This window comes from Schistocerca cancellata, chromosome 9 (genome assembly GCF_023864275.1).
Source record: "Schistocerca cancellata isolate TAMUIC-IGC-003103 chromosome 9, iqSchCanc2.1, whole genome shotgun sequence".
In the NCBI taxonomy this organism is placed as follows: domain Eukaryota; kingdom Metazoa; phylum Arthropoda; class Insecta; order Orthoptera; family Acrididae; genus Schistocerca; species Schistocerca cancellata.
Window position 1 is genome coordinate 436,513,198 of NC_064634.1, and position 23,540 is coordinate 436,536,737.

Here is a 23,540-nt window from a genome sequence, read left to right on the forward strand (position 1 = left end):
TGATCTTAAGATGAAGGCTCATTCTTCCTTCCCTGCATTCTTCCCAGTATTTGCTGGCACAAAATCGAGGTACAGAAAAGCTGCTCACTGTGAATGAGATGATGATTTACAGTCACAAACGTATATACCAATTTACTGCAGTAAAGAACACTGTTTAGTTCTTCGAGCATAAACTACATGAAACTATAATTTGGTATGAATTACATTATAATAAGTAGAGAAGAGTAGTCATTTGGTGAGCATCATGTACATATTACCTCTTACAAATACTGGTCAACACATCTAAGGGCCGTACATATTTTAGAATGGAAAGATAGATATATAAAGATAATACAATGTTTTCATCATTAATACAGTTCACTCACATATACCAAAATATCTGTTGCCAAAATCAGATTTTGTGAAGTCACAAAGATATCAACATTTAAAAAAAACTATCCATACAATTTCCTCCTAAATACGAATATTCCTAGCCTTACCTAAAATTGAAATTTTAGAAACTACTATACCAGGGGAATGTATTATTTAGGAAGTTATTTTTTTACAATCGACCAGAATATACAAAAATTATTTTTGACATTCAAATGTCAGAATTGATTTTTCCTAATATTGCATACAGAAAGTCTTAAATGAAATGATTTTCCTCCTCTTTTGTTGTTGTGACTACTGTCTGTTCCACAAGATAATTTCGAGTACATTTTTGAGATTATACCACTTCACTTAACACATGGTATTACTGCTAATTCTTAGGGCATTAAAAAAATATCACGTAAATATTGATGTAATTGATATCACTGTTCTGAGCCCTCTTGAAATACATCACACGCTGCCTGATATTTGTGGCTAATAAAACAAAGATATGATCACATACAAGCACATACAACCACATACAAGTTTCTAACTGAGCAGTTTTATGCCAATTTCTGTCCAAAACGTTATCGCTTTCAAGTATAACAGAATTTGCTTGCCAAATACTATTTCATCCATTGCCAGGATTGTACAAAACATTTAATATTTCCACACACAAATGGGAGACAGTGTGTGTGAGCCTTAAAATAATAGCACAATGAGTGATCCATATAAAATAAATATGTCATTGCTTATTGAAGATCGTAAGTATTTTGTCCTGTTTTCAGGGAGGAGTGTGAAGATGCTAACAAACCAATATGGTGCATATGCATATTTTACATAGACATCCACAATACTATAAGTATATGACATAAGACAACAGAGACTATATAATCATGCCTTACTTGTATTACAAATGCAACAGTCTTATTTTAAATGTCTGTAACAATAATAAAGAGAACTTAAACCTGGCAGAAACATTTCCCCGCATCATACACATTACTTTTAAATAATGCACTGATGCATTAAATCAAAAATGCTCGAATCTTTTAAACTATGCTGACTAATTCAGCAATAAAATGATTTCTACAGCACTGCACAGAAGGGTTACCCATGTACTGTGATAAAGCAATTTACAAACTCAATATTTAAAAAAACTTTGTTCTTTTCTTAGGAGGTGAACCACTAAGCTGTAACTGTTTCCCCATCAGATTCATGTCAAGAGAACACAGGAAATGCCCCACAAATTATTGGGAGTTATAGAAAAATGTGGAAACAATAAAATGTTAAAATGTATTACTATCTCTAACAGAGGAAGTAAAAATTCCAGTTAAACAGAAAATAGTCACTTCCCACTTCACTAACAGCCAGACACAAAGGAATAAGGTTCTACCCAAGCAATATTTTCTGATGTCACAATGTTGTGTAACTACGAAGGCCAATTTTACATCATCGAATTGCTCTGCAAGTTATGTATTTCAGTTGTGAGAAGTAGCAACAAAATAAAGAAAATAAATGAAAAACTGATGAAGACAATCACAACTTAACTGATGCTTTACAGAGGTGGTATGACCAGGATGATAGTAAAAAGACCCTGCAAAATGAACTGTACACAAGTAACTCATTACTGCACAAGCTCTCCCTCCCCCCCACCCTCTCCCACCTCCCTATAAACTGGCTATGCACTGTCAGCGTTGCTTTGTCTATAAAAGTGCACTCCCATCCTGAGCTGTGTTCCCTCAAATTATGAATGATTTCTGTTATTATTGAGAAAGTTACAAAGAACGGTTAATGATAAACTCTCTAATTATTTCATCTATGTAAACTGGAATTTCTCTGTCCTTTGACAACTAAAAGTTTTAGAACGTGACCAGTGCTCCACCCAACTTCTGCTCACACATTTTACTTATGCAGAATTAATTATCATCAATCTCTAGTGGCAGTGATAGTTTCAGTTCTGTATTACTTTGTAATAACTGTTAGACATTAAGTGACAAATTTCAAAGATAATCAGTCAAATATTTTAACAAAACCCTTAAGTACCTGAAAGGTATTACTACACAGGATATGTACTTAAATGACATATAATGCAAGCAATATATAAATTAACAGCTTTAAATCTGCTACAAAATAGTTCCATTTCCCAGTTTCTGAAAACAAAAAATAAGCATAAAAACAAACAGCAGCCTCCTAAATATATCAGAATAAGCAATATATCCTACAATGAAATAATGCAAACATCTGTACTATAAATGCTTTGGATAGTAACTGGCACCTGTCTGTTTTCTCATTACTACTGTATCTGACAAATATGCACTCTGCTCATAATGGCAAAGAAATTTTCACAACCATGTCACCCGTCCATAACAAACTTCTCTGAACAGGGACAAAGATAAACATCACAATAATGTCTTATGAACATTCACAAGAAAAGACTCATTTAAGAAATTTTTGGGTACAATACAAAAAGATGTTTAAAAATGTCTGCCGAAACAAAAATTTTTATGCTATCATTTGGCATTGTATTATTTAAAGATTCTAAACTAACACATCTTGTCCTCCTCCCTGAAAACACTAGGCTGAGATTCGAATGAGCTTTTTCTTTGCTTCTGAGGACAATTAAGAGGCAAAATTTTGGCCAAGACTGGCGCATCGTCACTGTCAGGGTCTGGATAAGTTCTACCTGTGGACTCAGATTTCATTTCTGAGCCTTTTAAGCTTCGGTCTTCCTCCTCTTCCCTAGGACTTGCACTACTTGGAGAACTGCTAGTCTTCTGAAGAATCTCCACAATTGCTTCCACCCTGCGTTTCTTTTTGCCTGCCAATTGGAGTTTCTTCATCTGTGCTGTAGATGGCTGTTGACGTTTGGGAGGCCTACCCACCTTTCTTTTAGGTGGAGGAGGAGAATTAGGAGCTTCATCTGCACTGCTGCTGGAGTCCATATGAAAGATCAACGGCGGTGCTACTTTCGGAGATGACTTCTGGCGTGTTCTCCTAGCTGGTCCATCTGTTGATGATGGACTTACAGGTTCTGTATCCAACAGGGCAGGAATGGCATAGTCAGATGTTGTTGTACCAGTGACACCTCCCTCTGCAGCAGCAGCCGCCAAGGCAGCTGCCTCTGCTGCTTCTCTCTGCCTCTTTTTTGTGTTATATTTTCTACGGGTCCTCTTCACTTCACCTACTTCACCCGACGGTGAACCACCCTCCTGCGAGTTATACACTTCAAACGCTGCAGAGCCCTTTGATACACCTCTTCTTCCTGGTCCTTTCCTGCCAGGTGTTTTTCGAGGGAATTTACGAGGTGGTGGTTTCTTTGGATGATAATCTTCATCATCCTTTGACTGACTGGTGGAATCATCATCGGGGGGCACAAATGGACCTGCTCCCTCTGGAATAAGTAGGCCCGCTTCTGCGGCCGACATTGCATAGAAGCAGTTTTTATACTGTGGGTGTTCTGGTGAAACTTGATGCTTTTCCAATAAATGTCTGCGTAATGACTTCCGAACAGAGTAAGCTTTCTCACATAACAGACACTTCATGTGCTTCACACCAGTATGTGTCATCAGGTGTGCCTTAAGACGACCGTGCTGTGAAAACACCTTAGGGCACCTAAATACAGAGAAAATATATCAGTCAATTTAAAAAGCAAAGATTTTATATGAGTTTTATAGTCATGTCGAATGACATGGTAAATATATTCGGTTCTCTGTAGTAAGAAAATTGAAGATGTTTCGGTGTTAAAATGTTGGCAACATTAGCATACACAGTATATATAATTTAGAAACTGTCACAAAAGAATACCTACAAAATCTTACAGAATGATTACAATAATTAGTGACTGACATTTAATGCACTGAAGTTGACACAATGCTGTAGCTACACAGATGTCAGTGACAAATTTGATTCCCCTCCCACATCACCTTTCAGTCTGCAGGTAGAATGCACCCTGTCGCCATGCCATTAGCAAACAAAAGCATTTGGTGCTACATGCCAATAGTTTGTGTTTTTCAGTCTTTGCAATGAAGTTGTGCTGCTGATACTTAGAGTAATATTTTTTCATCAATAGAGTTACGCATTATAGTTTTTGTATTTCTACTGTTTGTGGAGCAGTGTGGTATGTGAAAAATTAGATCCACACAAAAGGCTGTCAAAGAACACATTCACCTGCTTCAAAGATAAAAAGGGTCGAAAAGGGAATTACAATTCTTGGGAGAGGCCAATATGCGTGTGTTACATGTGCAAGTATTTTTTGAACTGGAGGGTAAGTAAAGAGGGTCCAATTTTAGATGTAGAAGGGGAAAAAAAAAAAAAAAAAAAAAAAATCCAGAACCATTACTGTACTTGACATCTGCATGGCTACAGTATTGTGACTGGAAATGGAAATTTAAAGTACAATATATGATACAATGAAACAACACTAGTTCATTCTTGAATGAGATTTTCACTCTGCAGCAGAGTGTGAGCTGATATGAAACTTCCTAGCAGATTAAAACTGTGTGCCGGACCGAGACGCGAACTCTGGACCTTTGCCTTTCGCGGGCAAGTGCTCTACCAACTGAGCTACCCAAGCACGACTCACGCCCCGTCCTCACAGCTTTACTTCTGCCAGTACCTCGTCTCTTACCTTCCAAACTTTACAGAAGCTCTCCTGCGAACCTTGCAGAACTAGCACTCCTGAAAGAAAGGATATTGCAGAGACTTATCCACAGCCTGGGGGATGTTTCCAGAATGGGATTTTCACTCTGCAGCGGAGTGTGCGCTGATATGAAACTTCCTGGCAGATTAAAACTGTTTGGAAAGTAGGAGACGAGGTACTTGCAGAAGTAAAGCTGTGAGGACGGGGCGTGAGTCATGCTTGGGTAGCTCAGTTGGTAGAGCACTTGTCCACGAAAGGCAAAGGTCCCGAGTTTGGGTCTCAGTCCGGCACACAATTTTAATCTGCCAGGAAGTTTCATATCAGCGCACACTCCGCTGCAGAGTGAAAATCTCATTCTGGAAACATCCCCCAGGCTGTGGCTAAGCCATGTCTCCGCAATATCCTTTCTTTCAGGAGTGCTAGTTCTGTAAGGTACGCAGGAGAGCATCTGTTAAGTTTGGAAGGTAAGAGACGAAGTACTGGCAGAAGTAAAGCTGTGAGGACGGGGCTTGTGTCGTGCTTGGGTAGCTCAGTTGGTAGAGCACTTGCCCGCAAAAGGCAAAGGTCCCGAGTTCGAGTCTCGGTCCGGCACACAGTTTTAATCTGCCAGGAAGTTTCTTAGTTCGTTCTTTATTGGAAACTCGGGAAGTAACAGCAGATGAATAGCCAAGATGGAAGCATTCCAGCAGATACATTACACATATAGTAATCATTATTATCAAGGCAATGATTAACCTGCCTTCACAAACTTATATTTCAAACATGAATATCTTTTTGTTTGGGTGGTTATCAACAAATTAAGAGACTTCATGTTCTGGAAATGCCAGTATTTGTATGTCATTAAGAAAAATCTTGTTCAAAGACATTAGGTGGCTTGACAGACATCGGTTAACTCCTGTCAATCAATGACAAAATTCTGGTTGAACCACACAGTACAAGGTACAACAAAAGTGCCACTGGGAAATGATGGGATAATTATCTCCCACCCCAGCTCATCATGGTGCAACATTTTTAACTGGTCACTGTGATTTGGAAGTAATGCTTCTATTTTTACATATAAAACAGCACAGTGGTTGCATCTTAGTTGATAAGCTACATGACTGCTTTCACATGTCGCCCTGCCTCTGATGGGGTACGGAATAGTGTAGTTTAGTGTAGTGTGGTGGCGGGGCAGGGCAGGGCAGATGACTGCAGTAGGCAGTAGTGGGAGCATGTATGGGACACATCTTGCATCTAGGTCTTTTACAGGGCTATAAGCCATGTGGCAATCAACTGCTTGCTTACCCAATGTCTGATATCTGTGTCAAGGGCATAGTTGCAGGAACTGTCCGACACATCCGCCCATGACCATATACTCCTCTTATGTAAAAAATAGCATTTCCTATCCCATCAGAGGCAGGGCCCCTTTTGAAAGCAGCCAAGTAGTCTGTCAAATTAGCTGAAAAGGTTGTGCAGCATTCTATGCGGGCATGAGAACTAACAAGCTGTCCATCTGCATAAATTGCCATCTACAAGCAGTGGCCAAGAGACAGCTGGACCATGCAGTTGCCAAGCATGCTGCACCACATGGTGTGCTGACTTCAATGTATGCTTCACAGCTCATGCCATTTAGATCCTTAACCAACAACACCAGCTTTTCTGAAATTACATATGTGAGAACTTTCCCTGCAACCTAACCTTCAGTCCTGTAACTCCTTTGGCCTCAACATTCACTAGTCCTTGTTTTTCACTTGCTCTATTCCATTCCCTGACCCCATTCCAGCCTCTCACCCATCCCCCTCCCCTTCCCAGCACATCTACATAGTCATTTCCCCTTTTTGGTTTCTCTCCTCTCCCTTTCTGCCCCCACAGATGTTTTTCTGTTAGTATTTGCAAACCTACTCTCACTCCATGTGGTAAGTGAAAGGGTATCTACAGGTGAATTTCAGCAGTTGCTGGATGGGGACCGAGAGCTAACGACAGCTACTTGGCAAATTGATCTCATAAATGTTTTCAAGGGGAATCAAAGTAAAGGAAATCCCTGCAGAAAGTAATGTAAATGGAGCTGTACTGCAAAACTTTCCTACTAAGTTTTGTGTAATTGTTCTGGCTTATTAACAGCCCATAAAATGTCAGCCACAAAAATGTTTTAATTCAATGCTAAGGAAAATTAGTGTTAATGTGGTTAAGAATGAAATGTGGGCAAACAATGCTAACAAAACAAAAACTGATCCTCACATGTGCAGAATTTAACAAAAGTATGGAACAATATCATACATGGAGGCCACTACCACACAAGGAAGAAAATTGCTTCACAATTTCTTAGGTAAATTGTTCAAAATGTATGGCTCATCTGCATCGAAGTTATTTAGATCTATTAGGCACCAAAATTTGCACTCCCTGAACTGCACAACATGATCTTTCTTTTCCCAACTCTGAATATACTGGTGTGTTAATGCCCCTACAAAATGAAATCCACAGAATTGATATCTGGTCACATAAATTACAGATGTTACCTACAGTTATGATAATGTACATTAATGCATCATAGGACATCAAAATTAAATTGAGTTTGCAGTGTTGCATTTTAAGAACAGTTCTTGGTAATGTATTACTGGTATGTGATTAAAGAATATTCTGTATGCTTGATGTATCTGTATTTACTACTTGCCCACAGAATGATGTAAATCACATACTGACAAGAAGTTAGTATACCTGTACCCATTATAGTTACACAATTTTGTATGCTAGCTGCTGAGAACCAAACTTCACCTGAAATCAGCACAAATTCTGGAGAAATAATACTAGTAATGCACTACCATGGGAAGATTACTAGTTTCGATTAGACAAGGATGAGAAAAGAAAATGATTTGTTGTGCATATCTGAAAGCCACTCCTCATGAAAAGAAGTACAGTGTTCCAATCACTATAACACTTCATCTGATTTAATATAATCCATTATGGAGTCGAGGTAGCATTTGTCGTTATACTGATTATCACTGTTAGCATTCAACCGTGATTCTTATATTTTAACAACGCGTTTCAATAGACAATGCTCTCATCATCAGGTTGGAAAGTCTATGTCATGAAATTAAACGGACTAAAAAGACAAAATACCATCACAAATAGTTGGGGAATCCATAGAGTAAAACAGAATTAAAAGTATATTGGACTGTGGGTCCTCGTCTTACATTGAAGTTGTTGACACAAGTCGATGGCCGTCCCATAGCTACCAAATACGCTGTCGCACTGTGCCGCTCGGGAGCTGTTGTGGACTGACGTGCCTAGGTGTTGTGGTGTGGTTACAGCCGTGTGCTTGATGGTAACGCTATGCTATTGAGCGCCTTATTTCCTTATTGCGGGAGGCTAACGATGGCAGACCAATGCAATAAGGAAATAAGGCGCCCAATAGCATAGCGTTACCGTCAAGCACACGGCTGTAACCACGCCACAACACCTAGGCACGTCAGTCCACAACAGCTCCCGAGCGGCACAGTGCGACAGCATATTTGGTAGCTATGGGACGGCCATCAACTTGTGTCAATAACTTCAATGTTAAGACGAGGACCCACAGTCCAATATACTTTTAATTATGTTTTACTCTATGGATTCCCCAACTATTTGTGATGGTATTTTGTCTTTTTAGTCCGTTTAATTTCATGACATAGTCTTTACAACCTGATGATGAGAGCATTGTCTCTTGAAACGCTTTGTTAAAATATATGTATAAGAATCACGGTTGAATGCTAACAGTGATAACCACTTCATCTGATTATTCCTTGTAGCCCCAGCTGGAAAAATCAACTTCAGCATTCATGATATAACACAATATTTTGTCAAGAAAGGCCATTTGCTGAATCAGATATGTTTGGAAGAAAATGAAAACATCTTTGTCTGCATAAGCTAGGGGAAATGTAATAAAACACTTTACAATCTGCAGATCTGGAGTTGTGAGCCAAGGCTATCTATCTATCTATAATTGAATGAAATACACTAATACACAATCTTTATTTAGGCACAATACACAATGCAGAACTTTTAACGTAATTCAGAACTCCTTCAGCTCTGAATCAAAATTCAAAACACAGGGTGCTCCACATACTTCACTAGCACTGTGTGTTGCATTGCAGGGGGAACCAAAATGTGGGAGGCAAGTAGTAACAATACCTGAACTGCTGTTTGAGTAAATGCTACTGACAAGGTAAATAACGAAGATTTTCTTGAACTGCTTTCCAGTCAGCTCTTAATTCATCTAGAATGGTTGAAACTGTTACATAATCTGCCAGGGACCAAGAAAGAGGCGGTACTACATGCGGCCCTCCGAGTCTAGATCCACTGCATTGTTTCCCATGCAATGCCAGATTCAGTGCATGCAGTGTACATGAAATACCCTGCAGAAAACCTACCACAATTTTTTATTTCGTGTTAAGGTACTGTACCCAGAATAACATTTCACCTAGTCACAATTTCAAATTTTACGATTAAGAAGTGTTTTGTGAATAAATAATATTGATTTTCATTAGTGCAGTTAAGGTCTGAAGGAATTACTGTTAGATTTGAAAGACAGAATACGTTTGGATCGGATAAGGAAATAGGCCATGTCCCTTCAAACGAAGCAATTTAGGCAAAGCAGAAGAAAATTAAATTTGGAATTCTATGAAGGGAAGATTTGGTTACCGTATTTACTCGAACCTAAGCCGCACTTTTTTTCCGGTTTTTGTAATCAAAAAAACCGCCTGCGGCTTAGAATCGAGTGCAAAGTAAGCGGAAGTTCTGAAAAATGTTGGTAGGCGCCGCCACAACTGATTTCCATCGTCGAATATATGTAGCGCTGCATAGGCATGCTTCGTCGGCACAAAGATAAATACTAGCGCCAAAACCTCTGCGTCAGTAAATAAATTAAAACAAAAAAAAAAAGGGGTGGAAGACGAGCCTCCTTCTCCGCCCCGAGTTTCGATCACTGCATTGTAAACATTATCTACGAAGTAAATACAAATTCCGTATTGTTCATCTTCGAATGTAGCAGCATTTCAATGTTGAATGTACTACGAAAATCCGACTGGCAAGACTGTGATGTTTTGTCAATATAGTCAACCCTACGTTCTGAATTTTTTCCTACCTGTGAGAAGAGATGGTTGCTAATAGGAACTTTTATGAATTGTGAATCACATACAGTATTCTCTTCGCCATAAGAATAATACGAATATAAATGTTTTGCCGTGTATTCTTTCTTGTTTGCTGCTATCTCATTTAAATCCTGTCTGCCTAATAAACTACAAAACTAGGGTGAGACAACAGCAAATGCGGAAGAATATACATATCATGTCATGTTTATATTCGAATTATTGTTATGCCTAATAGTGATACAGTCAGAAATGAAGCACGGCAATTGACTCGATTTTTAAATCTAAGATGACTAATTTCTGTGCAGAATGATGATGATGATGTTTGATTTGTGGGGCGCTCAACTGCGTGGTTATCAGCGCCCGTACAATTACCCAATCTTTGCTCAGTCCAATTTCGCCACTTTCCTGGATGATGATGGAATGATGAGGACAACACAAACACCCAGTCATCTCGAGGCAGGTGAAAATCCCTGACCCCGCCGGGAATCGAACCCGGGACCCCGTGCTCGGGAAGCGAAATTCTGTGCAGAATGTAATGTACTAAAGAGGCGCCTGCAAAGATTTTCAAACGGAGAAAAATTTTCGCTAAACTCTCGTTCAGAATGCCTTCTATCAAAAGCAGTCTATTATTTAGTTCTTGTTGATCATTATCAAAGAAAGCAGCAGTGTAAGTAACAACAAATAGCAGTCTCTTGCCATTGTTTTGCTATGAATCGATTCCGCTCTTTTTTTTAATTGTAAACGGCGGTAGCGCGCACGAAAACAAGCCATTCCGCGAGCGGGTACAGGCCGTAAACACTCAATATCAGAATGCGACAAACAACTCATGACACAGTATAGTAATGCATTTTCAGCTTAGAGTGACGTAAACACCTATAACAAAGAGAACGGCACTTACCAGATCAAAGCAAAATAAACAATCAATTCAAACTAGACAAAGCACGTGAAAAAGGAAATGTACGCGTATAAATACGGACAGAGCGCGGACGCATAGCAATGGCTACCTTGTAAAGCTTAACTGCTAAGCTTACGACTCGAACCTATTGTAGCTGTTTCTTCATTCATTCGACCTGAATTGTGTCTCATATTTCAGTGGACCAACTTTGTTTCGATTTGGAGGTGTGGCCTAAAACTTTTCTCTCCCCTTGAATTTCGAGTCTCAAATTTCAGGTGCGGTTTAGATTCGGGAAAATTTTTTTTCTTGATTTCGAGTCTCATTTTTCAGGTGCGGCTTAGATTCGAGTGCGGCTTAGATTCAAGTAAATACGGTAGTTCAGTATCTTAGAGAAAGAAGTGAAGGGAGCTGTAGGCAGCAAGGGTGGTGAAACATTTTGAAAACAAGGAAGAAGTTGTACTTACAAAGGACAAGCAAAAAGTTTTGTCGGCTCATGCACTATGGCCACATGTCGTTGGAGGTATTTTTCACTGTTGAATCCCTTTCCACACTGCTGGCATAGGATTTGGGTCTGCCGATTGTGGATGACGCGATGCTCTTTTAGTGCAAAACTATTTGTGAATGTCTGGAATAAAGCAAATATATGGAAGTAAATGAATTTGATTAATTTTTTTTAATTATGTTTAATCCACACAAAAATAAATCTGTAACAATATATTATCTTACTTTATTGCATATCTCGCAAGTCATTAAACCTTCCCCAGTGTGTTTCCGGATATGGTACTTCAGTTTCTGAAATCAAATAGCATAGTTATTTCAAGTCAAATGACTTTCACAACAATACAGCTAACATGCAAATGGAGTCCAGCTACCCACTTTCAGAAAAAATCTTTGAATGTATTAGTAATAATGCAGCAACGTTAAGGACTAATTAAAATGAAAGAAAGATAAGAGACCACCACATGCTTATGAGATATACAGTCATATAACAGATTAACACCCACAAGATCTGAGATGTCTGCGTAGTTAGTAAGCTCCTCCAGAGATGTTGCACAATAAACAGAAAACAAATTTATTTGCATGCACATGTGTGGAGAGTAACAGTTATACAACAAAACTTCAGAAATTGCATGACATCTGGACCTTTTACAAGAGTATTCATGGTTGGGTTTTAGAACACACTACTTTGTTTTACAGTTGTCCACCCTCATGAACACTGTCTGATAAGTGGAGAGTTACATTACACACAAAATTAAATGTATCAGTACTAATATAGTAGGTACCATTTACTTCTGAAACATTAGCAATGACTTTCCACATACAATTCAAGAGAAACCTGAAGATAGGTACACATAGAGTATGTTCTACAGTTAGACCATGGCAATCTCTCTGTGAAACTGCTAGCTATTTCTAACTATTCAGTTTTGCTTATGTTTCATTAAACACTTAAGAAGGACTATGCAATTTATTCAGTTTATAATACAGTACATGAAGGTTTTCTACAAACCTGTTTCTTTGAGAAGGTCTGCCCACAGTACGGACAACTACATGTTTCTTCACGAGTATGTACTCTAATATGGGAGTTGCAAGCTCCCTTGTCAGAGAAACATTTCTCACAGTAGAGGCACTTGTAAGGTTTTTCTCCTGGAATAATGAAGATTCATAATTATCTTCGAACTCTGTGCATATTCATAAAATGTAAGGTAACCATACTGAACATCTTCATCTTCTGCAGAATATTACTGTCAGTCATAATAAGTATAAATAATACATCTAATACTTATTCCACACTCCACGTATTGTACGTAAAGCAAACTTTGAATATATAATCAGGCAGTTACTGCTAAGTGCAGAATTTTTAACTTTACAGAAATGAAAGAACATGTCACATGGACATCAATTGCATAAAGACATAAATAAAAAGACTGTGAAATTTCACGGAACAAAAAAATACTATCCTGAGACCAGCAGCTGACAAGAAATGTGAAATATGTATAATAAAATTATATGTTCTGAAAGGTCTACTTTCTATCAATTATTCTATGTTTCCCTCTACTTTTCAATGACGATAAATAATTAATTAAGTGCTGTAACCCATACAGGTCAAAGCAGCGTCCAACTGAAAGATTTGCACAAGACCGCTGGGCCACACAAATTATTATTATTATTTATTGCTACTGGTGTTGGGTACAGTCACTGTTTTCTGAGATGGCAAAAGGATTCTTCCTATCGATTACTTTGCAAATGCTAGAACAATACTGGTGAAACTATGCAAATCATTTGGATCTACCTTCTTACATTCACCTACTGCCAAGCCTACAGAAATCTGTGACTGCTAAGTCCAATGAATATGGTATGGCAGCTGTATAATTAACACTATTTGGGGAAACAAAATAACTGCATCAAGCAATCTTCATAATGAGGACCACAACAACACACGAGTATTTTGTAGATCTTCTACATTCTCAGTTTAAGAATGGAATCTACTCGAAGAAACGAAATTGATAAAATCATACAGGAGAATTCTTGCTGTTTTCTCCTATTATCATCATGGATGTGTGTCCATTGAACTCTATTCCTAAACTAAACTTTTTCTTCCATTCTTCAAAAACACCCACATTGTACATATTTCACATAAATCCATCGATACCAGATATGGGCAGTGTCCTGTATGATATTCATTGTTCCCCGTAGTATACATAGCCTACATTACACTGAGATACTGGCAAACACTATTTCTCCTTTCCCATCAACAACTGTTATCATAAGACCTTACAGGAGTATCATAAATTAAAGGACAAACACAAGACCAACATCAACATATAGGACACACATCCATGGTCATATGCATTAATGATTTCTCAATTGAAAGAAGAGGTATTTTATGTAAGAAGTGTCCAAGCTCATAAAATTTAAGTTAACGGTATACTGATATAAAACAGAAGGGAACATTGGTGTCATTGTAGCAAATAATGATCAAATCGGGCAACCAGCTACTAAATACAATGCTCACTTGATGTGAGAAACAAAGATTAAGTACATATACAATGACATAATTGCTGTATAGGATTTGTTTTAACTCAACTTGCTTCCATTTTTCTAGTACTTCCTTCATCCCTGTCAAGTTACACATTCCTTTCTTGCTCCCCCACACCCTAAGAAACATTAATATCTGTAAATTTTGCAAAGATTTTCATTGCTAGCACAGCTTAGTTACTCAGGTTCATTAGCAGTCTTGTTCCTCTGCAGAGGAAGTATGGAAAATACAGTTTTCACAAGTGTACCACCATACCCTGAAGCAACCAGCATTAAAATAATCACTGACCTCCTCATCGACTACCATCACAGAGCTAGATGAATTGGATGGGGCATTTTAGACTATTTAGAACAGTCAGATTCCACTCAAACCACTGCCAAAATTAGTTTAGCTATTACACCTACACATCCCCCCCATGAACCATGGACCTTGCCATTGGTGGAGAGGCTTGTGTGCCTCAACGATACAGATAGCCGTACCGTAGGTGCAACCACAACGGAGGGGTATCTGTTGAGAGGCCAGACAAACGTGTTGTTCCTGAAGAGGGGCAGCAGCTTTTTCAGTAGTTGCAGGGGCAACAGTCTGGATGATTGACTGATCTGGCCTTGTAACACTAACCAAAACGGCCTTGCTGTTGTGGTACTGTGAATGGCTGAAAGCAAGGTGAAACTACAACCGTAATTTTTCCCGAGGGCATGCAGCTTTACTGTATGGTTAAATGATGATGGTGTCCTCTTGGGTAAAATATTCTGGAGGTAAAATAATCCCCCATTAGGATCTCCGGGCGGGGACTACTCAAGAGGACGTCGTTATCAGGAGAAAGAAAATTGGCATTCTATGGATCGGAGCATGGAATGTCAGATCCCTTAATCGGGCAGGTAGGTTAGAAAATTTAAAAAAGGAAATGGATAAGTTAAACTTAGATATAGTGGGAATTAGTGAAGTTCGGTGGCAGGAGGAACAAGACTTTTGGTCAGGTGAATACAGGGTTATAAATACAAAATCAAATAGGGGAATTGCAGGAGTAGGTTTAATAATGAATAAAAAAATAGGAGTGCGGGTAAGCTACTACAAACAGCATAGTGAACACATTATTGTGACCAAGATAGATACGAGGCCCACGCCTACTACAGTAGAACAAGTTTATATGCCATCTAGCTCTGCAGATGATGAAGAAATTGATTAAATGTATGATGAGATACAAGAAATTATTCAGGTAGTGAAGGGAGATGAAAATTTAATAGTCATGGGTGTCTGGAACTCGACAGTAGGAAAAGGAAGACAAGGAAACTTAGTAGGTGAATATGGATTGGGGCTAAGAAATGAAAGAGAAAGCCGGCTGGTAGAATTTTGCACAGAGCATAACTTAATCATAGCTAACACTTGCTTCAAGAACCATGAAAGAAGGTTGTATACATGGAAGAACCCTGGAGATACTAGAAGGTTTCAGATAGATTATATAATGGTAAGACAGAGATTTAGGAACCAGGTTTTAAATTGTAAGACATTTCCAGGGGCAGATGTGGACTCTGACCACAATCTATTAGTTATGAACTGTAGATTAAAACTGAGGAAACTGCAAAAAGGTGGGAATTTAAGGAGATGGGACGTGGATATACTGACTAAACCAGAGGTTGTACAGAGCTTCCGGGAGAGCATAAGGGAAGAATTGACAGGAATGGGGGAAAGAAATACAGTAGAAGAAGAATGGGTAGCTTTGAGGAATGAAGTAGTGAAGGCAGCAGAGGATCAAGTAGGTAAAAAGACGAGGGCTAGTAGAAATCCTTGGGTAACAGAAGAGATACTGAATTTTATTGATGAAAGGAGAAAATATAAAAATGCAGTAAGTGAAGTAGGCAAAAAGGAATACTAACATCTCAAAAATGAGATTGACAGGAAGTGCAAAATGGCTAAGCAGGGATGGCTAGAGCACAAATGTAAGGATGTAGAGGCTTATCTCACGAGGGGTAAGATAGATACTGCATACAGGAAAATTAAAGAGACCTTTGGAGAAAAGAGAACCACTTGCATGAATATCAAGAGCTCAGAAGGAAATCCAGTTCTAAGCAAAGAAGGGAAAGCAGAAAGGTGGAAGAAGTATATAGAGGGTCTGTACAGGGGCGATGTTCTTGACGACAATATTATGGAAATGGAAGAGGAGGTAGATGAAGACGAAATGGGAGATAAGATACTGCGTGAAGAGTCTGACAGAGCACTGAAAGACCTGAGTCGAAAAAAGGCCCCGGGAATAGACAACATTCCATCAGAACTACTGACGGCCTTGGGAGAGCCATTCCTGACAAAACTCTACAATCTGGTGAGCAAGATGTATGAGACAGGGGAAATACCCTCAGACTTCAAGAAGAATATAGTAATTCCAATCCCAAAGAAAGCAGGTGTTGACAGATGTGAAAATTACCCAACTATCGGTTTAATAAGTCACAGCTGCAAAATACTAATGCAAATTCTTTACAGACGAATGGAAAAACTGATAGAAGCCAACCTCGGGGAAGATCAGTTTGAATTCTGTAGAAATGTTGGAACACTTGAGGCAATACTGACCCTATGACTTATCTTAGAAGAAAGATTAAGGAAAGGCAAACCTACGTTTCTAGCAATTGTAGACTTAGAGAAAGCTTTTGACAATGTTGACTGGAATACTCTCTTTCAAATTCTGAAGGTGGCAGGGGTAAAATACAGGGAGCGAAAGGCTATTTACAATTTGTACAGATACCAGATGGCAGTTATAAGAGTTGAGGGACATGAAAGGGAAGCAGTGGTTCGGAAGGGAGTGAGACAGGGTTGTAGCCTCTCCCCTATGCTATTCAATCTGTATATTGAGCAAGCAGTAAAGGAAACAAAAGAAAAGTTCGGAGTAGGTATTAAAATCCATGGAGAAGAAATAAAAACTTTGAGGTTCGCCGATGACATTGTAATACTGTCAGAGACAGCAAAGGACTTGGAAGAGCAGTTGAACGGAATGGACAGTGTCTTGAAAGGAGGATATAAGATGAACATCAACGAAAGCAAAACGAGGGTAATGGAATGTAGTCGAATTAAGTCAGGTGATGCTGAGGGAATTAGATTAGGAAATGAGACACTTAAAGTAGTGAAGGAGTTTTGCTATTTGGGGAGCAAAATAACTGATGATGGTTGAAGTAGAGAGGATATAAAATGTAGACTGGCAATGGCAAGGAAAGCGTTTCTGAAGAAGAGAAATTTGTTAACATCGAGTATAAATTTAAGTGTCAGGAAGTCGTTTCTGAAAGCATTTGTATGGAGTGTAGCCATGTAAGGAAGTGAAACATGGACGATAAATAGTTTAGACAAGAAGAGAATAGAAGCTTTCGAAATGTCGTGCTACAGAAGAATGCTGAAGATTAGATGGGTAGATCACATAACTAATGAGAAGGTATTTAATAGAATTGGGGAGAAGAGGAGATTGTGGCACAAATTGACTAGAAGAAGGGATCGGTTGGTAGGACATGTTCTGAGGCATCAAGGGATCACCAATTTAGTACTGGAGGGCAGTGTGGAGGGTAAAAACCATAGAGGGAGACCAAGAGATGAATACACTAAGCAGATCCAGAAGGATGTAGGCTGCAGTAGATACTGAAGAATCTTGCACAGGATAGAGTAGCATGGAGAGCTGCAACAAACCAGTCTCAGGACTGAAGACAACAACAACAACAACCTACACATATTTAGTACAATTTGTAATTTCAAGGAGTGATATACATTTGATACTCCAAGGAAAATACTGCTGTACTGTATCTCCAAATCTACGATTAACAATTTCTACTCTTGTCTGGCTCCTTTTGAGCACCAATACAATAGTCTGATAGGGTACTTTGGTGATCTATATATTGTCAAAAGTACAAAATGAATCAAGTTCTTGCTGATACAAAACTATCATTTTCCTTTCATTTGCCCAGCAACAAAAATCAACCTTCAACGCATTTTTAATAAAGAGATCAGACATAGTCTCCATTTAATTATTTCTATATATGCTTTGCAACTTTCTCTAATTATTACATTAATTGAATAAAACTGTCAGAGATGAAGACACAGCTGGTTTAGATGAAAAAAAATGATGCACAGTACCCCCAAGTCACCATCAATGTTATGAAATGGTTCGAGTCTTACCTAATTAACAGGACATGAAGGGTGTCATTGAGAAATATCTGAGCAGTACACAGTCAGTGTTCACCTGATTGGGAATTAATTACACACAGTGGTCCTCAAGGTCCCATTTAGGGTCTGTTGCTTTTTCTTGTGTACATTACCGACTTCTCATCTGTTACAGTGCCAGATGCTAAGTTTGATTTGTTTGCACATGATACAAACATTGCATGTCAAGTATAGATTTAGAAATAGCTGGTAATCAAATCTTCACTGACATTAATAAATAGTTTAAAGCTAATCCACTGTCATTAACTTTGAAAAGACCCACTATATGCAATTCAGAACCTGTAAGAGATTTCCTTCCAGCATGTGTATAACACTTGAAGACATGCTAATCAAAGAGGTTGACAGTGTTAAATTTATGGGATTACAACTCGATAATAAATTCAGCTGTGAAGGGCGCATCACAGAATTGTTGAAGCGCCTAAACAAGTCATCCTTTGTGGAGCCGTCAGGCGACAACACAGTGGTGTCATGCACCACAGTGGTGTCATGCACCACAGTGGTGTCGTGAGCATAGTATCACGCAGTGGCCAGCGACAGCACTTTATTATCTTTTGCATTCTGTTGGTCTTTTGTTTAGGTAACAATAAGTTACACACGTCAACAAGTTTTTTGTTTTGATAAGTACTTGTACCCCTTCATCATGGCAGACGAAAGAGACGATATGATATGATAATTTATGATGAATGCATGGATGTCTTGTCTGACGTTCCGGACGACTTGCTGATTGGGAAGAAGACATTGAATATAAAAAAAATGAAAGTGAAGCAGAATCGTCGGAAGATAGTGAAATACGTCCAAGAAGAATTTGGTGAATGCTACAGTTTACAACTGATTCAGATGAGTCAGAAGAATACCATACATAGTGGTCAGACTTTCGATTTACAGAGGTCCAGTAATAAATTTGAAGGATCTCCGGGTCCAAACACATTTTCCAAAGATACACACAGTGTAAAGGATATCGCAGAATTATATACTGGGAAAGATCTATCTGAATATATTGGCAACGAAACCAGCAAGTACTACAGTCAAAATGGCCACAGAAGGAAACTGGATAAAAAAATGCCCAATTTGTCGACGTTACGGGACCCGAACTTAGAAAATGCTTTAGGCTTGCTATCCTTATGGGAATTGTAAAAAAAGTAAGGACCAATGATTATTGGTCAACAAATCCGTTTATAGACACACCGATGTCCCACAACCGATTCAGACAAATATCATCATTTTTACATTTTCCCGACAACAACAATAAACCGGATAATGCCGACCAGCTTTTCAAAGTGCAATTCATAACTGATTATTTCTCCAAAAAGTTTAAAGCAACTTTTAATCTATGTCAAAACATCTCAATTGATGAAGGAATTATACCGGGACATGGACGGTTAAATTTTAAAGTCTACAATCCGTCGAAAATTACAAAATATGGCATACTCATTCAGATGCTGTGTGGTTCAAATGCGGGATACAGTTCCTCATTCAAGATATATTCCGGCACTGGACAGCCTTTAGCAAAAATAGTGATGGAACTACTGAAGCTTCTTATAGCAAGTGACATCACCTCTACATGGATAATTATTATAGCAGTGTAGAATTTGCAGAGAAGTTACTTGAAATGAAAACTTGAGTTTGTGGAACGATACGGCAAAATAGAGGATTTCCAGAAAAATTAAAGGGTGCAAAAGTCAATGTGTTTGAAGCTTGTCATCAACAGAAAGGTGAAGTACTTGCACAGGTATGGAGAGCTTCGAAAACTGAAACAATACGAATGATCTCTACAATACACAATGCCACTTTTGACTGACACTAAAAAAAGGGGGGGGGGGTAGAAAAACCAATTACCCAATTAAAAAACCTGAAAGTGTATTAGACTACAACAAATAAATGAAAGGAGTGGAGTGGGCAGACCAATATTTGTATTGAGAATAGAAGCAACAGTTTAGTATAGCTGAGGAGGCAGTAACTTTTTTCATAGTAGTAGCTTTATTTTTACTTTACTTGATTCCATTTAAATGGCATAGACAAAAATAATACTAAGCAATACACGATATCCCAAGAAAAAATGGTCAGTATTCGGGGATATGACAGGAACAAACATTCAAAGCGAAAAGGTCCATTAAACATGGGCTCTAAAAGGCATATCTGAATAGCTATAAGCACTTGTTCAGTAGAAAACATATGTTTCACAGCAGCGAAGGTGGTAAGTGCTGACAGCTCTTGACGTACGCACTTTAGAGGCCATGTTTACTAAACTTTCTCGCTTTGAATGATCACTCCTGCCATATTACAGAATATTGACCATTTCTCCTTGGACACCCTGAATAGTGATAGGTAGATTAATATTACTTGATGAGATCTACAGTGCACAATGAATGAAAGATTTATCACAGGTGAAATCCTGAATTTTGCACTAGAAACAGAAGTAAAAACATTCATGTATTCTCAGAGAATTCTTTTCCTGCAATCTACGCATTAGGCTAACTGCCAAAAATCTCAGCTCTGAAAGTGAACTATTTCAAAATCCTTGTAGAAATATTTATCATTGTTGAAAATTAGGATGTATGTTAGTCCTTAGATGTAGAACTCTATGAATAACATGATTTTAATACGACAATGTTTACATCTAACTAAACAACACACGAGTTTCCTCTATAACCAATGTTTTCAAATTATTATGCTTCCTATCATCATATTGTTTCAAGATCTGTATTGGACTAAGTGAAAGTCATAAAATGTAAATGTTATTTTTTTTTTTTATAAAAATGGGATGTGTTGGCTATAAATTGATTTCTTTTTTTTTATAAAATTATAATAAAACATTTCACATGTATGTCAAGGAATTACCAGAAATATAGTGCTGTCTGCCAAGGTTGTGCTGCTTCTTCTACTCCCATGGAAAACCATAAACTAAAGATTCACAAAAACAGATAGCCACTGAAGAACTCTAATTCTGTCACTGAAAAAGTGGTCAAAATTTTTCACCTGGGCACATGTTAAAACAATAACTGCTACATTAACGATAGGAATTACAAAGAAATTATGTTACCTGTACTATAATACATGAAAAAGTAACAACAATTCACTCAATTGTTAAAATCTGCAGTATCAATGATGTCTTCATTGACCACTCACAGCGTGCTGCTCACATCTCCACAGCAGATGGTACAACTTAACACTCACGAGCACACCTGCACTCTCTCTACAGCTTGCCATCTACGATGGCTGGCACCATGGACACCATCAGATGACATTGCTTCAAATCACCAACTACATTCATTTGTTCTATCAACAAGTCTTAAGGAACCACACACCAAGCTCACATATCATATCTCTGAGGACTTGCAGTGAGAATACATCAACATAGTATGATGCCATTAGTCTTAACAGCTAGCCAGTGAGTGTATCTTGCAAATGCTAGAATGTGAACCAATTTGTGCAAAGGACAATTCAACAATTTATCTACCACAACACCGATGACGGACTCATAGCATCCCCTAGTTATGTATTCCCCATGTTTCAACTTCTATATATTGTAAATAAATGTGTTAACACTACAGGGCTATTACAAATGATTGAAGCGATTTCATAAATTCACTGTAGCTCCATTCATTGCCATATGGTCACGACACACTACAGATACGTAGAAAAACTCAAAGTTTTGTCTGGCTGAAGCCGCACTTCAGGTTTCTGCCGCCAGAGCGCTCGAGAGCGCAGTGAGACAAAATGGCGACAGGAGCCGAAAAAGCGTATGTCGTGCTTGAAATGCACTCTCATCAGTCAGTCATAACAGTGCAACGGCACTTCAGGACGAAGTTCAACAAAGATCCACCAACTGCTAACTCCATTTGGCGATGGTATGCGCAGTTTAAAGCTTCTGGATACCTCTGTAAGGGGAAATCAACGGGTCGGCCTGCAGTGAGCGAAGAAACGGTTGAACGCGTGCGGGCAAGTTTCACGCGTAGCCCGCGGAAGTCGACGAATAAAGCAAGCAGGAAGCCGACGGTTTGGAAAATCTTACGGAAAAGGCTAAAGCAGAAGCCTTACTATTTACAATTGCTACAAGCCCTGACACCCGATGACAAAGTCAAACGCTTTGAATTTTCGGCGCGGTTGCAACAGCTCATGGAAGAGGATGTGTTCAGTGCGAAACTTGTTTTCAGTGATGAAGCAACATTTTTTCTTAATGGTGAAGTGAACAGACACAATGTGCGAATCTGGGCGGTAGAGAATCCTCACGCATTCGTGCAGCAAATTCGCAATTCACCAAAAGTTAACGTGTTTTGTGCAATCTCACGGTTTAAAGTTTACGGCCCTTTTTCTTCCGCGAAAAAAACGTTACAGGACACTTGTATCTGGACATGCTGGAAAATTGGCTCATGCCACAACTGGAGACCGACAGCGCCGACTTCATCTTTCAACAGGATGGTGCTCCACCGCACTTCCATCATGATGTTAGGCATTTCTTAAACAGGAGATTGGAAAACTGATGGATCGGTCGTGGTGGAGATCACGATCAGCAATTCATGTCATGGCCTCCACGCTCTCCCAACTTAACCCCATGCGATTTCTTTCTGTGGGGTTATGTGAAAGATTCAGTGTTTAAACCTCCTCTGCCAAGAAACGTGCCAGAACTGCGAGCTCGCATCAACGATGCTTTCGAACTCATTGATGGGGACATGCTGCGCCGAGTGTGGGAGGAACTTGATTATCGGCTTGATGTCTGCCGAATCACTAAAGGGGCACATATCGAACATTTGTGAATGTCTAAAAAAAACTTTTTGAGTTTTTGTATGTGTGTGCAAAGCATTGTGAAAATATCTCAAATAATAAAGTTATTGTAAAGCTGTGAAATCGCTTCAATCATTTGTAATAACCCTGTAGAAGGAGCGTACCGGTCAATCTTACCGATGAGCGATGTTTATCATTTAATAAATAGCACACATTTTAATTTATGGGTCTTATTTTTTATGACTTTTAATGTACCTTGGTGGTTTATAATTTCTGTAAAAGACAAACATCTATTACAAAAACTGAATGAATTACAATCGTTTTTACCTTAAAGGGCCGCAGCTGGTAATTCTGACTGGTGCGATATTTTTTATGTTTTATGTCTGTAAAGGAGTAATGACTGATTTTTCATCCACTTGACTTATTTTATTTCACTGTTGTGATCTCATTTGCTCTATCTCTTTACATTTTACTTTAATTAGTGGAAGGGTGAACATATTTTAGCTGCTGTTCTCTGTCAGTACGCTGTTGTGCTCTGCGGAAGTTTAGCGCTCCTCCTCATTTTTATGGCACACCAGTGTTTTTGTTCAGATGTAGAGTTAC

General features: G+C 38.7%; 1 protein-coding gene and 1 non-coding gene across 2 annotated transcripts in view; one reads left to right on the plus strand and one right to left on the minus strand.

Annotated features, from left to right (window-relative positions):
* Positions 1 to 2,030: 2,030 nt before the first annotated feature.
* Positions 2,031 to 23,540, minus strand: part of LOC126101467 (uncharacterized) — an 88,021-nt gene continuing 66,511 nt past the window's right edge. The window contains exons 7-10 of the mRNA XM_049912118.1: positions 12,495 to 12,631; positions 11,714 to 11,779; positions 11,452 to 11,612; positions 2,031 to 3,960 (exon numbers count right to left, since the gene is read on the minus strand). Of these exons, the coding sequence (XP_049768075.1) occupies positions 2,892 to 3,960; positions 11,452 to 11,612; positions 11,714 to 11,779; positions 12,495 to 12,631 (1,433 nt within the window). The 3' untranslated portion in view covers positions 2,031 to 2,891. The remainder of the gene's footprint in view (positions 3,961 to 11,451; positions 11,613 to 11,713; positions 11,780 to 12,494; positions 12,632 to 23,540) is intronic.
* On the plus strand, positions 5,505 to 5,579 carry Trnal-caa (transfer RNA leucine (anticodon CAA)). Its single transcript has one exon. It is a non-coding gene; the product is annotated as a tRNA-Leu (tRNA).